At 37.9% G+C, this 14,560-nt stretch overlaps 1 protein-coding gene across 1 annotated transcript in view; it reads right to left on the bottom strand.

Moving 5' to 3' along the window:
- Positions 1 to 3,007: 3,007 nt before the first annotated feature.
- GALNT1 (polypeptide N-acetylgalactosaminyltransferase 1) overlaps positions 3,008 to 14,560 on the bottom strand; it is a 53,824-nt gene continuing 42,271 nt past the window's right edge. Inside the window, exons 10-12 of the mRNA XM_045528012.1 lie at positions 9,885 to 9,983; positions 9,179 to 9,313; positions 3,008 to 5,035 (exon numbers count right to left, since the gene is read on the bottom strand). Of these exons, the coding sequence (XP_045383968.1) occupies positions 4,889 to 5,035; positions 9,179 to 9,313; positions 9,885 to 9,983 (381 nt within the window). The 3' untranslated portion in view covers positions 3,008 to 4,888. The remainder of the gene's footprint in view (positions 5,036 to 9,178; positions 9,314 to 9,884; positions 9,984 to 14,560) is intronic.

Genomic DNA, 14,560 nt, shown 5'->3' with positions numbered 1-14,560 from the left:
CATTTTTCAGATTTTTCCTGCCTTTAGGGATTTTCCATATTTTCTTGTGAGCTCAGCATTCCACTTAAAAGAATGTTTGTTGCAATTTATTCAGCCTTTGGGTATTTCGTAGCTGTGGAGGGCTTTTTAGAAACCCCTGATGCCAACAGGGTAAATACTTTCATTTTCCCTAGCACTTTATTGAGGTTTAATTTATATATAGTAAAATTCATATATCCTAAGTATACAGCTCAATGAATGTTAAAATTATACAGACAATTATATATGCATGTTACCCTATCTAAATCAAGATATAGAACATTTCCATCACTCCAGAGTTCTCTCACACTCCTCTTCAGTTTATACTCACCTCCAAGGTCGCCATCCCAGACTTGTCCATTCTTGAGCTTCATATAAATGGAATAATCCAAGCTTTCCTTGTTCAACAATGTTTTTCAGATTTATCCCTATTATTTTATCAGTAATTCATTCTTTCACTAATAATTGCAGACTGGTATCCAATATATAAACATACCATTATTTGATTATCCATTAATTTGTTGATAGATCTTTGGGTAGTTTCCATTTTGAGGGTATTACAAATAAAATGGTTATGAAGATTCTTGTACAAATCTTATTGTGAAAATACATCCTTGTTTTTCTTGGGTGTATCTCCCGAAGTGGAATCACTGCGTCACAGGGTAGGCATATGTTTACCTTTGTAAGAAACTAGCAAACTATTTCCTGAGGTGATTATACCACCTTACACTTGTTTCAGTTGCTCCGTATTCTCACCATTCAGCAGGTATGCAGTGGTATTTCCTTGTGGTTTCATTTTGCATTCCCTGATGACTAACGTTACTCCTATGCTAGCTGCATTTGGAAAGGTTCTGTGAGGTGTGTATTCAAGTCATTTACTTATTTTTATATTGAGTTGCTTTTACAATGGCTTTAAAAAGTTCTTTGCTTTTCTTTGTCAATGTATTGTGAATATTTTCTCTTAAGCTGTGGCTTATCTTTTCACATTAACAGTATCTTTCTGATGAGAAGTATCTAATCTTAATGAAATTTTTAAGTTTTTTGTTTAATGTATTTTGTGCCCTAAGATATCTTCATCTACCCCAATGTCATGAAGATAGTCTATATTTCCTTCTGCAAGATTTGTTTTGCCCTTCACATTTAGGTTTATAATCCATTTTGAACAAATTGTACATGCTATGAAGAAGGCATCAATGTTATCCTTTTCCCATATAGATATCCAGTTTCTCCAGCTCTAATTGAAAACAACTTCCCTTTTCCTATGGATTTGCTTGATGTTTTTGTTGAAAAGCCAATGACTATGTATATGGGGGTCTATTTCTGGATTTGTCTATCTATTGATCTGTTTATCCTAACTCTAGCATCACACTCTTAATTATTGTAGCTTTAAAGCAAGACTTAAAATTGGGTTAATGTAAGTCTTCCAATTTTATATTTCTTCTTCAAGATTATCTTGGATATTCTGGGTCTGTTGCATTTCCATATACACTTGTCAATTTCTACAAGAAAGCCTTGTGGGTGGCCAGGTGTGGTGGCTCATGCCTGTAATCCTAGCACTTTGGGAGGCCGAGTGGGATGATTGCTTGAGCTCAGGAGTTCAAGACCAGCCTGAGCAAGAGTGAGACCCCATCTCTACTAAAAATAGTAAAAATTAGCTGGCTGTGGTGGTGTACACCTGTAGTTCTAGCTACTCGGGAGGCTGAGGCAAGAGGATCACTTGAGCCCAGGAGTTTGAGGTTGCTGTGAGCTAGGCTGACACCACGGTACTCTAGCCTGGGTGAAGAGTGAGACCCTCTCTGGGGAGGTGGGGGAAAGCCTTGTGGGATTTTGATTTCATTGAATTTATAAATAAATTTGTGGGAAACTCATCTTAACATTTTGCAGTCTTTCAATCCATGAACACAGAATATCTACTTATTGTAGTGTTCTATAATTTTTCTCAGCACTGTTTTGTAGTTTTCAGGGCAGAGGTCTTGCATATCTTTGAACTTTCTTCCTAAATATTTATTTGATGCTATTATAAATGGCATATGTTAAAGTTTAACTTTGTGTTTGTCGTTAATGTATAGATAGATACATAACTGAGTTTCATATGTTTGCCTCATGTTCTGCAAAATTATTAGTTCAAGCAGATTTATCAAGAAAATGCTTGGCAATCTTCAGGAAATCAGAGAATGTAAGAAATGTCATATAATTGGAAACAGATCTGATTTTCCAAATGGCATAAACAGTGACTTTTTGTATACAATGTCTCACAGTTATCAACTCAGAAACACTACCTTCTGAATTTCTTTCTCTTTTGAAGAACATATAACTATGGAGTTAAATTTGCTCTTTGTATACTTCATGGAAAATGACGAGAGTACCAAATCTTCACAGAGAGGAGCCTCTGTTTTTCAGGTGTAAGCAGAATGGGGTAATGAGAACATGGCCTACACAGTGTTCTCCATCTGTGGAATGGTGACACTGTCAATGTTCAGTGGCAGAACTACTTCTCATGAATGCCAATTAGGACAGAGAGATACATTAAAAAGTACTGGGATTGGGTGGGGTGAATAGATTTGTGAGATTCAAATTGTCCTTAATTGTCACATTTATGAATTCTTCACTGGTCAAATAATAGTCCCATCTTTTCATCCTTCACTTTCTTTTTCATTCATTCTTTCTCATTTGATTTACAATAGAATGATTAGCATCTCCCTAATCTCTAAATAGTTATGATGAACAGGGATCCACTCTAACTTCAAATAAAACCAATGTAAGGCAAAACTATTCAGGAGTATTTTGTATTTTCAAAGTACTTAGGAATTCTGTTATTAGAAAAATAAAGGCAATGGGATTATCTATTAGGTTCTAAAAGTACCCATGAATTAAATCACTTACATTCCCAACTTAAAAACAAAACAAAACCTTAAATCACATTGCTGTTAAGCTTTCTTATAGTAAGAAATAAGACCAAGCTACTCTGGAGTCCAAAAACCTCAAATTCTGAGCATGAAAATAATTTATTGATTAGACATCTGGTTTATTCAAGCATTAGGTCTACTGAAGATAGAATTAACACAGCTCATGGAATAGGAAAAAAATTCCATCCAGCACCTGCTTCATTTCAAAATCCTGGGGACATGGTTTATGCATTCTGTACTATAGTCTCACCCTACGTGTCCCCATGTGCTTGATGTGGATGAACTTGAACATGAAATGAGAAACTCTGTGTACACTCAATTTGGCAAGTATTATTAGTGATGTGACTTTCAGAAACATTCTTAGGCACAAGAAATAGCACTGCCTACAGTGAGAGTCTTTGATAATCAAAAACAAAAGAAAAAGAAAAAGAATTCCATTAAATATAATCTTACAAACAAGAAAGAAAATATATGCATTTTTGCCAATGGATTGTTTTACATATCAGGGAAAATGTCACAATGAGGTTTTCTAACTATGAGATTAAAAGATTAACTTTTAATTGATAAGCAACTTTAAATTGACACTCAGGTGGTTGTGTGGTACTAAAAATCAGAGAAAAATAAAACCAATTTAGCCTAAATGGAATTTAGGGAAGAAATGCAGGACTATTAATACGGAATAACAGCTGCACTTCTTTGGCTAAGTCATTAAAAAATTCCAATTAAACATTTTCAGTCAAATTTTATTTAAAAAAAAAGCAGCAGATCAACATTACAATTCAAGAATCTAATCTAAATATGCACTTGACAATGAAGCACATCTGAGTATGGAGTGAAAAAGGTCTTCCAAAAAAACCATCAAATATATTATCTCCAAATACCCGAATAATAAATCACTTCTGCAGGCCTTTTGTTAAGTGGAATCATAAACAAAGAACTGAAGATTTATTGCTGTGAAAACAAATCTGTAGTACAGTAGTATGAATCTTGGGTATTAAGCATGATCAGTTGAATCAAGTTAAGAAGTTGGAAATCTGGTAAGAAATTTGTGTGTGTGCGTGTGTTTGAGAAAGTCTATAAGCCAGTTGACCCAAGAGCAACTAAGATATCTAACTCATTCAGTTGAGCCCAGACATTACGTTAAATTTCCATTTTTTTAGAAGGCAATTAAAAATTACAATTCCAACAGCCCACAAACCAAATAACCAAATAAAAAAAATTGTAGAAAGAAATTAAAACTATGTTCAAAGAGCCTTTTTTCCCAGCTCAATTTCAGCACCCCAAGGAAAATAAAAGCATCCATGACTATCACAGATGAAAATAAAATGAATGTCATTGGAATCAGTTATTTTTCCCCACTGAGGTATAAAATCTATATAGAAATTTGATACTATACTATAACAAATTGTACTTCTCATAGTTCTGTTTTAATTTTCTTTAAACCCTGTTTAATATAGTTTTTTTATTGTTGTAAAAATGTTTTCATGATTCTGAATCTGGTTCCAGTTTTTTTCATTTATTTTTAAATCAATATTTAATATACTGGCTACCAGTTCTAATCAAAAAAAAAAAATCTTGGAAATCTCTTCATTATGACAGCACATTCAGTAGAAATTACTGATATGCAAGCAAACCATAAAAGATGCAGCTCTCCGGAAAGCACATCTTGTTGATTGTTCCATTGTCTAAATATTCTTTACCATGATTCTTGATGAAAGACTCTTTCAATCTTGTAAACATCAGTGTGCACAGTCTCGCTACTATGCAGTTTCACGTCCGTGGACAGGAAGGCTGGTTCACAGCTAGTGAAAAGCTAGAGGAGTCTAAGTTTTAATGGCTGATAAACCTTACATCCTGCAGAGGAGGAAAGCACTTTTCCTTTTTTGCTACTTAAGAATGTGGCAGAAATGTATGCTGAGGTAGCCCAGTCAATCCTTATTTTTTCTTTCTTTGTAAATTTGGTCTTAGAAGATTTCTGGAAGGGTGACATTTCGAAGAAGCCACTGCTGAGACCGGCTTCCATTGCAGTCCCTAATGCTGGGCACCTGGCTATCCTCTTCTGTGGCTCTGTCCAGGCACTGGTTACTGTTCACATGCTGCAGGGTTAATTTCTGAAAGTGAAAGAAAAAAACACTTAACATGAAAGCAAAAAAAATTAAAACACCTCAATCGTCATTTTTGGTGATTATTAAACTCCTCTATAGAAAAGGTGCCTTTGGGGGCAATATAAATTATTTAAAAGACAATGGGGAAAAGGTACATATTTAAAGATATTATTAAGAGCTACATGGAAGGGAGAAAGGCACTGGGCTACAGCGGGGTACACTGGATTTGCAGTAAGATGACCTCAATTCTCAGTCCTAATTCTGGCATAAGCTCAGTAACACTATGTGAAACTTCTTTTTTGTGTGCTTCAGTTTCCTAAGGAAAAAAAAGAGGGGGCTAGATTAGTGGTTCCTAATTGAGGATCCTTAAGCTATTTTCAAACAGCTATTTCAAAATTGTTTCATTTCCCTGTGATAAGGCTGTTCAAGTTAATTGTGTGACTCCAAACCTCAAGTTTTTAGAAACGCAGGTCTTTCTGAAGATTTAAAAGCCTAAGAACGTTGGGACAGCTGAGATTAGTTACAATCAATCTTAAGTCTATGTCCAGATCCAATCCAGAGACTATCCTGTGGTTGAGGAAGAAGAGCACAGGAATGTGTCAGACAGACTGGGTTCATCGCCTGGGTATCTTGGGTTTTTTCATTTTTGAAATGAGGATCACATTACATATGAGAGTCTAAGGACTTACCAGTATCCAGCCATGTAACTGTTCTCGTTATATTAACAATGGCTGGATACTTTCCAGGCAGCTCTTATATTTTGAGCACATTTTGTGAGGTAGAGATAATGAGGTTAAAGTATGAAGCCTCCCATTTAAAAGGAAGTTCTTAATAAATGGCTGATAGTTGTGGCTATACATCTTCCTATCTACTTATTTATACTCTAGATTTGATGCTGACAAGCTGATTTTTAGGATAATTTCAAAAGGGCAGGACAGATAAGAGTTAACAGACACACAGTTGTAACGATCCATGCCAATGACTCTGATATAAACTCTGGTCTTCAAGTATTAATAGTTATACAGGAATCTGCATTAAGAGTTATCCTGTAAGTTTAAATAACTAGAAGGAAATGTGAAATGTTTAACACACATGTATCTGATTCTTTTACTCATGGCTCTATTTTAATGTAATTCTTTCATCTGGAGCATTTCATTTTCTTGAGGCCTCTTGTGCACTATCTGAACTTAAAACAAAATATAATGATGATATACAACTATTTTGGCTTCCGGCCAATTATTATTCCTCCCTGTTGTGGTCAAAGTGGTAACTGGCAAAGGGCAGGACACATTTGCAGATGTCACCATCAACACTGACTTGAGGTTCGGTATTATATACTTTAATGCTTGCAAATGCGTAAGAATAGAACCTGAAAAAGAGTCAGCATGGTTGTGGTTATTTTTATTTTTTTAAGTAGACCCTGTATAATTCATTGGTTGAGAGTTTGGGCTTTGCAGTCAGACACTTCCTGGAGTGAATTCCAGATTTGTCATATACCAACTATGTGGCCCCAAGCAAAAACTTAACCTCTTTGAGATCCAGTTTCCTGGTCTGTAAAAAGGGGATAAAAATACTTAACCTCACTGAACTCCTGTGCGGAAATGTGGAGAAAATGTACGTAGAAGTGCTATTTAGCCCAGAGTAAGTACCTGCTAAATGGTACCTACCTACGATTGGAAAACCCAACATCTTAGCAACGTCCTGAGCAGCCACAAACACAACTTAGCAGCCAGGGAGCTGAAGCTGAGCATGCGCACTGCTGCCAAGGCCTCAGTCTCAGGCACAAGAGCAACACAGAAAAGAACCCCTCAAGCATTCCAGAAGTCCCTGCAAAGCTTCTCCCAGTAGGCTTCCTTTATCAGGCCCACAGTCTGTATAACTAAAAATTAAAAAACCACTAAACACAACAAAAAATTTAATTGGAGAGTTGATCTCTCATTTTATTTATTTATTTAGATAGGGTCTTGCTGTGTCACCCGGCTGGAGTGCTGTGGTGTCATCATAGCTCACTGCAGCCTCCAACTCCTGGGCTCAAGTGATCCTCCTGCCTCAGCCTCCCAAGTAGCTCATGCTGGGCTAACTTTTCTATTTTTTGTAGAGACCAGGTCTTGTTCTTGTTCAGGCTGGTCTTCAACTCCTGGGCTAAAGCAGTCCTCCCACCTCGGCCTCCCAAAGTGCTAGGATTATAGGCATGAGCCACCGCACCCGGCCTCAACTGGTTTTTATATTGCCAAATGGATACACTGTCATTTTCTAATGAACTTAAAAGTGGGAAGCTTTTTCATTTAAAAAAATTTTTTTGGTTGTCACAATGGCTGTAGGGTGCCACTGGCACTTACTATCTGCAGCCAGAGAGGCTACACACCCTGCAAAGCATGGGCCGGTCACACACAACATGGCAACAGCATGCGCCAGGGGAAACCCTGGAACACAACATTCGGGCCATTTCCTGAGCTATTAATGTATTTAATATTATTTTTACTATAGCTTGACAATGTGAAGACCATGGTCTCCGTCCTCTACCACCTAACAATCTAATAGAGAAAAGACTGATTGATAGATAGCTATAAAGAAGCACAGCATTATAAGGATCAGAGACTATTTATAATTGTTAGGACTGACAGAGCTAATTGTAGGCTGGGATTCATGGAAGTGATGTCAACGCTGGGGTCTTAAAAATGGGTAGAATTTATCAGGCAGAGGGAAGAGTTTTTTCTTAGATGTGAAACAGAAAAGTAGAGGGTATGTTCAGAGAATAGCAGATTACTGATTCAAGTAGACCATGGTTTGTATATGACAGTATAGGGAGAAAAGATAGCCAAAGTCATAAATTTGGGCAACATCTCCATTTAAAAGGTAGAATAAAGAAGCAGAGAAAGCTAAGAGAAGAACTTAAACAGAAGTACATCTAAAGCCAAGTGACAAGAAAATTTGAAATATTATCTACTTAGCAACAATAAATGCTATAGGCCGGGGGCAGTGGCTCACACCTGTAATCCTAGCTGTTTGGGAAGCTGAGGTGGGAGTATTTGCTTGAGTACAGGAGTTCGAGACCAGCCTGAACAAGAGTAAGATCCCATCTCTACAAAAAGTAGAAAAATAGCCAGGCATAGTGGCACATGCCTATAGTCCCAGCTACTTGGGAGGCTGAGGCAGTAGGATCACTTGAACACAGGAGTTTGTGGTTGCTGTGAGCTATGACAATGCCACTGTACTCCAGCCTGGGTGACAGAGTGAGACCCTATCTCAAACAAAACAAACAACAAAAAAATCCTAAACACCCAGTAAATGCTATAGAGGAGTTAAGGAAAAAGACACTGGGATGCTCCTGGCTTTGCATTCAGGAGCTGTTTCTATGTAGTGTCAGGCCAAGACAAGAACCAGGGATGGAAGACCCAGAGTCATGAGTGCCGGCCATTTACGCTATGTTACAGAAAGTGGGAGAAAAGTAAGATGGTATGCAGAAAGTAAAGTAGGAACTAAAGTTCTTCCTAACATGAAGAAGAAAACTAGTTCTGTTTGTAAGTTGAAGAAAAAAGAACCAGAGCAAGAGATTACTGAAGATGCTGGTCCTGGTTGCAGAATCACAGGGCAAAAAGCACAAGGTGAAAGATCAGGCAGGTAGGCAGGTAGGAAGATAGGTTTATTGGGGATGCTTTGATTGATCTTTTAAATACCTCTATGTGAGCACAATTTATGGGGGGTGGGGAGAGGCTCCAGAGGAAAGCAAAGATAAATATGAAAACTTTTGTTATATGTGTCACTGAAAAATCATCACGAGTTGGAGAGTTTTGTTAATTAACACTTACCTTTTACTTAAATGTTTAATTCAGTAATTTAAAAAGCCTACTTACTGCTCTGCTTCTCCTAAGCTAGACTACAGAACTTGAGGACACACAGAAGGAACAGTGGCTACTCAGTAACAAGGGCACAGGGACTGGAGGCAACTGTGATTTTCTAAGACTAATAACTAGAGAGATTAAAACATCTTTAATATACTTATTCTTCCTCATCTGTCAATTTTCGGTGTATAAGAACAGTTTGATCCATATTCAAACTACCTAAGAATTCATTCCTTTAGCGATAAAGTATATCAATATGCCCAGTGACACACATAATTTTATTCCTACAGGCAACTGCATAACTCACCACGGGGTCATACTCCCAAAGCTGGTTGCCTTTTAGATGGTGGCATTTGAGCATTGTGACTGGGCCATTAAGTTTGGAAACATCCAAGCAAAGGTCATCTGTTCTAATTTCTTTGTTGGCAGTATAAGAGAAAACCTGGAAAACAAAAATGCACACATATAAGCTTAAACAGAAAAAAAAAAAATTAGCATTTTAGGTGCCCAATTATTTGGCAGGAAAAATACCAGTATTTCAAGATACACGATTTTTACACTTTATTAAAATAATGGAGAATGAAATGACTCAGAAAAACTACCACTAAGTTTATAGACAGGAAAGTAAAAATGACCTTGAGTTCTCTGTATACAACGAGTGTACTGTCAAGGGTTGTCATCTGTTTGGCTAAAAAGGGCAAAGTAAATTTCATGCTCAGCAATGTAAATACAGTTCTCACAAGGGGCCTTTTACAAATGTTTCGTTAAAAAAGAAATCATTAGATTGAAGGCTTCCTTTACCTAAAGGTCTTTATTCCTCATTAAAGGTAGGAAAGTATTTCCTGAAAGACGTCATGGGATAAAAAAGGCAAAGTAAAAACAAATCTGCAAATTATCACCTTTAAATGTATACTTTTTTTTTAATACCCAGGGGTGGGGCTAAGGGCATCTATATGCATATTTTTAATTTATTTCAGAATATTACGGGATAAATGTTTACGAAGATAACTCACCTGATTTCCTCCCATGCCGTGACAGTTAAAAATTCCGACTTTTTCATTCTCTTTTCTAGCCATGTTATCTAGACATTGATTTGTTTCCACATTTCTTATCTATGGGCCAATGAATAATGAAAATATTAGAAGTCAGAGAGATTAACTAGACAGATACACACACATACAGATAAACTAAAAGTCAACCTAAACTTTCCCTGGTACTACTCTGAAATAACCTCAAATTCCCCAGGTGGTACAGAGGATATAAGACATAAAAAAGAGCATTGCCTAAACATTTTTGTCCACAAAATCCACTCCCTTCTCCCTAATACCATGTCTTTCTAATTGAGCACCTTAGGTTGCTATAATAACCTCGATTTTCTCATCGGTAAAACAGGTGTAAAAGTATCTCTCAGGTTTGTTAGATGCTCTAGATGACATAATACACGCAGAGGCCCTACCTAGCAGAGACTAGCATGTAGTAGGCACACAGTAACTTGGTTTTCTTTCCTTATCAACAGACACAGAAACTTTTCAACCCCCCCACCCTTTTGGAGTAGGAACTTAGGTGTACCTCTCTATCACTTAAACAATATTATTTTTGCTGTAATCCTAGCACGTTGGGAGGCTGAGGTGGCAGGATCACTTGAGCCCAGGAGTTTGAGGTTGCGGTGAGCTATGAGGCGGCCACGGTACTCTAGCCTGGGCAACAGAGCGAGACCCAGTTTCAAAAAAATATACATATATATGTTATTTTTGGTTCTAGCAGTTGAAAATAATTGTGAATGCACTCATTCCTGGGAAACCAAGCAAGAACTGAGAGCGTGAGGTTCTTAGTTTCTACTATAGACTCACCAGAGCCTCAGTACCTCCACTAGGGTGAACAAGTAAGAGCCCTGATAAAGCACTTTTGGAATCCAGTATTAGCGAATCTGGATTCACTTACCCACACTCTCTGCCACAGGGGAAATACCGGTTAGATCTGAGAAAGAATATGGGTGTTATTGGCTAAAATCACAGGCTCTCAAGCCTATGTTCAAATTCTTTCTCTTCCATTTTGTGGTTGTGACCTTAGCCATGTGTTGTTTAAATCATTTTTTTGTGCCTCAATTTGCTTATCGGTGAAGTGGGATAGTAGCATTTATCTCATAGTGTCGATGTGAGGATAAACATCAACATTTATTTAGTTCCAGGTCCTACAGGAGCTATGGAAGTCAGAGTTAATTGAAGCCAGACACTCTAAATTATATTTATTACCTTAGTCATATTTATATTTCTGATTTCCTTTTTTGCTTAAAAATCTATGATCTCAGGATTCCCTGGGTCCTTGAAGCCAGAGATGTCTGAAAGGCTAAATTTGTGTTAGCCAAAGAAGGCTCGCATAGGTGAAGCTATGATCACAAACACAAGATCCAGGGGTGAACTGTGGCAGGTGCTTGAGAATGATCTCAGCCCCAGAAATCAGATCTTGAACCTAGATGATGTGACCTAGTATTAGGGCATACAAGGCTTAAGACCAGCTGCTAAGTTAATAAGGCAATAACAAGCAGGCCCCAGAGGGTAGACTCTGTGGCTTATCCAGAAGCCAGTCAACATGAGGCAAGAGCAAGCTGCCTTGGCAGTCATCTACCGTGGGTTAGACAAGCACTTCTTTGTTATATGCCTACACTCTGGCCTAGCTAACAATGCTTAGGCGTTGTCCAAAACTGGGTCAGTTTGAAGGAAAAAAAGTACTCCTCATTCTCAATTCTAAAGGCAAGTTACAGAGAGACTGCCATAAACTTTCCATGGTGCATCACTCACCCTGGGCATTCCTTGACAGGAATGAGGATTCAGCAAAGGAAACAGACTCTTATTAATGAGACTTCAGTGAGAAGATGCTGTTTCTAGAACATGCTGTGTACACCCTCATCTTAGAAACCTTTGTACCTATTCTTCTCTGTGCCCAGAATACTCTCTTCCTAGAAACTCATATGGCTTGCTCTTTCACTTCCTTCAGATCTCTGCCTAAAAATCACCTTATGAGAGGCCTTTTTCAACCTCCCTACATAAAACAGCACCACTACCCATGCTCACCAGTCATTCTCTATCCCTTCTGCCCTTACCACCACCTGACATATTGTATATTTGTCAAAATATACCTTCCCTCACAGACTGTAAGATCAACGAGAGCAGGATTTTTGCTTTATTCATTGCTATGTTCTAAGTACTTAAAATAGTACCTAAAATAGTAGGTACTCAAATATTTGTTGAATGAATGAAAGGACTGAAGAAGCAACAACCTCCTTGGGTGGGGGGTTACTTTTCCTGAGTGTTAGGAAGATTCAATCCTGAGTTACAGCCTGGTTGTAGCCCTGTCCACACATATCATCATTTGCTATTGTGACTTACAGAAGGAAATTTCGTCCTTCTATTAATTTCTATCACAGAAGGGTTAATTGTTTTTACTACTTGGCTTCCTACTTTTTTCTAAAAGCAATTTTATAATTAGAAGTTCATAAAGATTTACAATGAAGTCTTTTTTGCAGATTTTGCAGATTTGCAACTGCAGATGGTGCAGCCTGTTAAGAAAACACATAGCTACAGTGAAAGAATAGTGGAAAAAAGGCAAGATTCCACAGTACAGACATATTTCCAGGTACGTCAACTCAATGGAAATTGAACTCTGAGGGAGGAGGAGTGGGAGAGAGAGAGTATCATTTAGACTTACAGGGTAAGAAGGAGGAAGGAAGCAAACAAGAGAAGTTTAATTTTAGTTCTATCAACTGAAGAAAATACTACAATGAAGGCTCCAAATGATCAAAGACAAGCTGGAACAATTGGTGAGTGAAGACAAGGAAGGCTATCAGTAATTGCTTCTGACTGCATATCCCAGGGGTTAGTAAACATTTTCTTAAAGGGCTAGACACTAAATATTTCAGGCTTGTGGGCCATAAGGGTCTCTGCTGCAACTACTCAACTCTGCTGTTGTAGTGTAAAAGTAGCTAGAGGTAGGAAGGAAATACACGGGCGTGGCCATATTTCAGTAACAGTTTATTTACAAAAACAGGCAGCAGGTTGGATTTAGCCTGCAGGCTGAAGTGTGCTAATCCCTGCCATAGACAATCATATGCTTGTGCTTCTAGAAGAACTCTTCCTTCTCCCTCTCTTCTAGAGCCTTCCTTTAAGTCAAGTGATTACGGGTCAAGACAAGGATGGATAAAACTTTTTACAAAGGGCCTATGTACAACTAAGGCATTTTAATTGCTAAGACTGTCCCAGAAAAAATATTCCAGATTCCAAGCAAAGGATTTTGAGCAAGGGGATGGTAGAGGAAGAAGTGACTGCACTGTAACAAGGTGGAAGTTCTGTGTCCTCTTGGAAAGAAGGCGTGGGATACAGAAACAGTTATGTATCTACTAGAAAGGTGGACAACAAAAGGAGGAGCTAACAAAGAGATAAAGACCATCTGATTGTGAGTAATCCCTACAAACACAAAGGCTATTTAGACAAAGAACTGTCCTTTATGCGTTGAAAGACAGCTGCCTTCAAACTTTTTTGATTGCAACTCATGGTAAGAAATATTTTACATCGTGACCCAGTAAAAACAAAATTCCTTCACTGCAAGCAATGCACTTTCATATATTCTTTTCTAGACTATTAAAAAATGGTGGTCATAAGCAATTAAATTGATTTGTAATGTACTACTGGGCTGTGTTGAAAATCACTACCTTGAAAAGGAGGATCTTGGGGAGTTAGAAGATTATTAAGAAAGGATAAAGGCCGGGCGCGGTGGCTCACGCCTGTAATCCTAGCTCTGGGAGGCCGAGGCGGGTGGATCGCTCGAGGTCAGGAGTTCGAGACCAGCCTGAGCAAGAGTGAGACCCCGTCTCTACTAAAAATAGAAAGAAATTATCTGGCCAACTAAAAATATATATACAAAAAAAAAAAAATTAGCCGGGCATGGTGGCTCATGCCTGTAGTCCCAGCTACTAGGGAGGCTGAGGCAGTAGGATCGCTTAAGCCCAGGAGTCTGAGGTTGCTGTGAGCTAGGCTGATGCCACGGCACTCACTCTAGCCCGGGCAACAAAGTGACACTCTGTCTCAAAAAAAAAAAAAAAAAAAAAAAAAAAAAAAAACACAAAAAACAAAGAAAGGATACCAAGAATATTTACGGTCCAAAAGCCTGAAGCATTATACTGTAATAAAGAAGAAAAGGAAAAGCAGTGCTTCTAGGTAGAACATAGCAGTAGCCCAACACTTCTGCTCCAAAAACTAGAAGGAAAAATCTATTAAATTGCAAATTGGTGAAAGTGCTAACTTAAGGCAGACTGTAATAATTCAGGGAAGCATATTGAAATGTCTAGGGCAACCATAAAAACAAAAATACAAGTGTGATGACTAAGTCAATGGAACAGAAAAGGTTCAATTAAAAAAAGAATGACTTTTGTTTCTTGGGAACAAAAAGGAAGACCATGGATTTACCAATGCTAGAGGTGAAGACAGCTGTGTTTTCTTCCAGGAGAGGGAAGAATTTGCCCTTCTAAAAGAATTTTGACCTAGACACTAAATATTTCAGATTAAAAAAAAATCAGACCTTCGGGCTAAAAAGAAGGAACTATTTGGATTTCTACGCTCAGAACAGAAACTTGGCTGGCAGACAGTTGGAGAGCTACTGCCATTCTAGAAATATGGTAGAACAGGGCACAAGAAAT

The sequence above is a fragment of the Lemur catta genome, chromosome 16 (assembly GCF_020740605.2).
Source record: "Lemur catta isolate mLemCat1 chromosome 16, mLemCat1.pri, whole genome shotgun sequence".
NCBI lineage: Eukaryota > Metazoa > Chordata > Mammalia > Primates > Lemuridae > Lemur > Lemur catta.
Note: the sequence above shows the minus strand (reverse complement) of the source record. Positions and strands in the feature narration are given on the sequence as shown.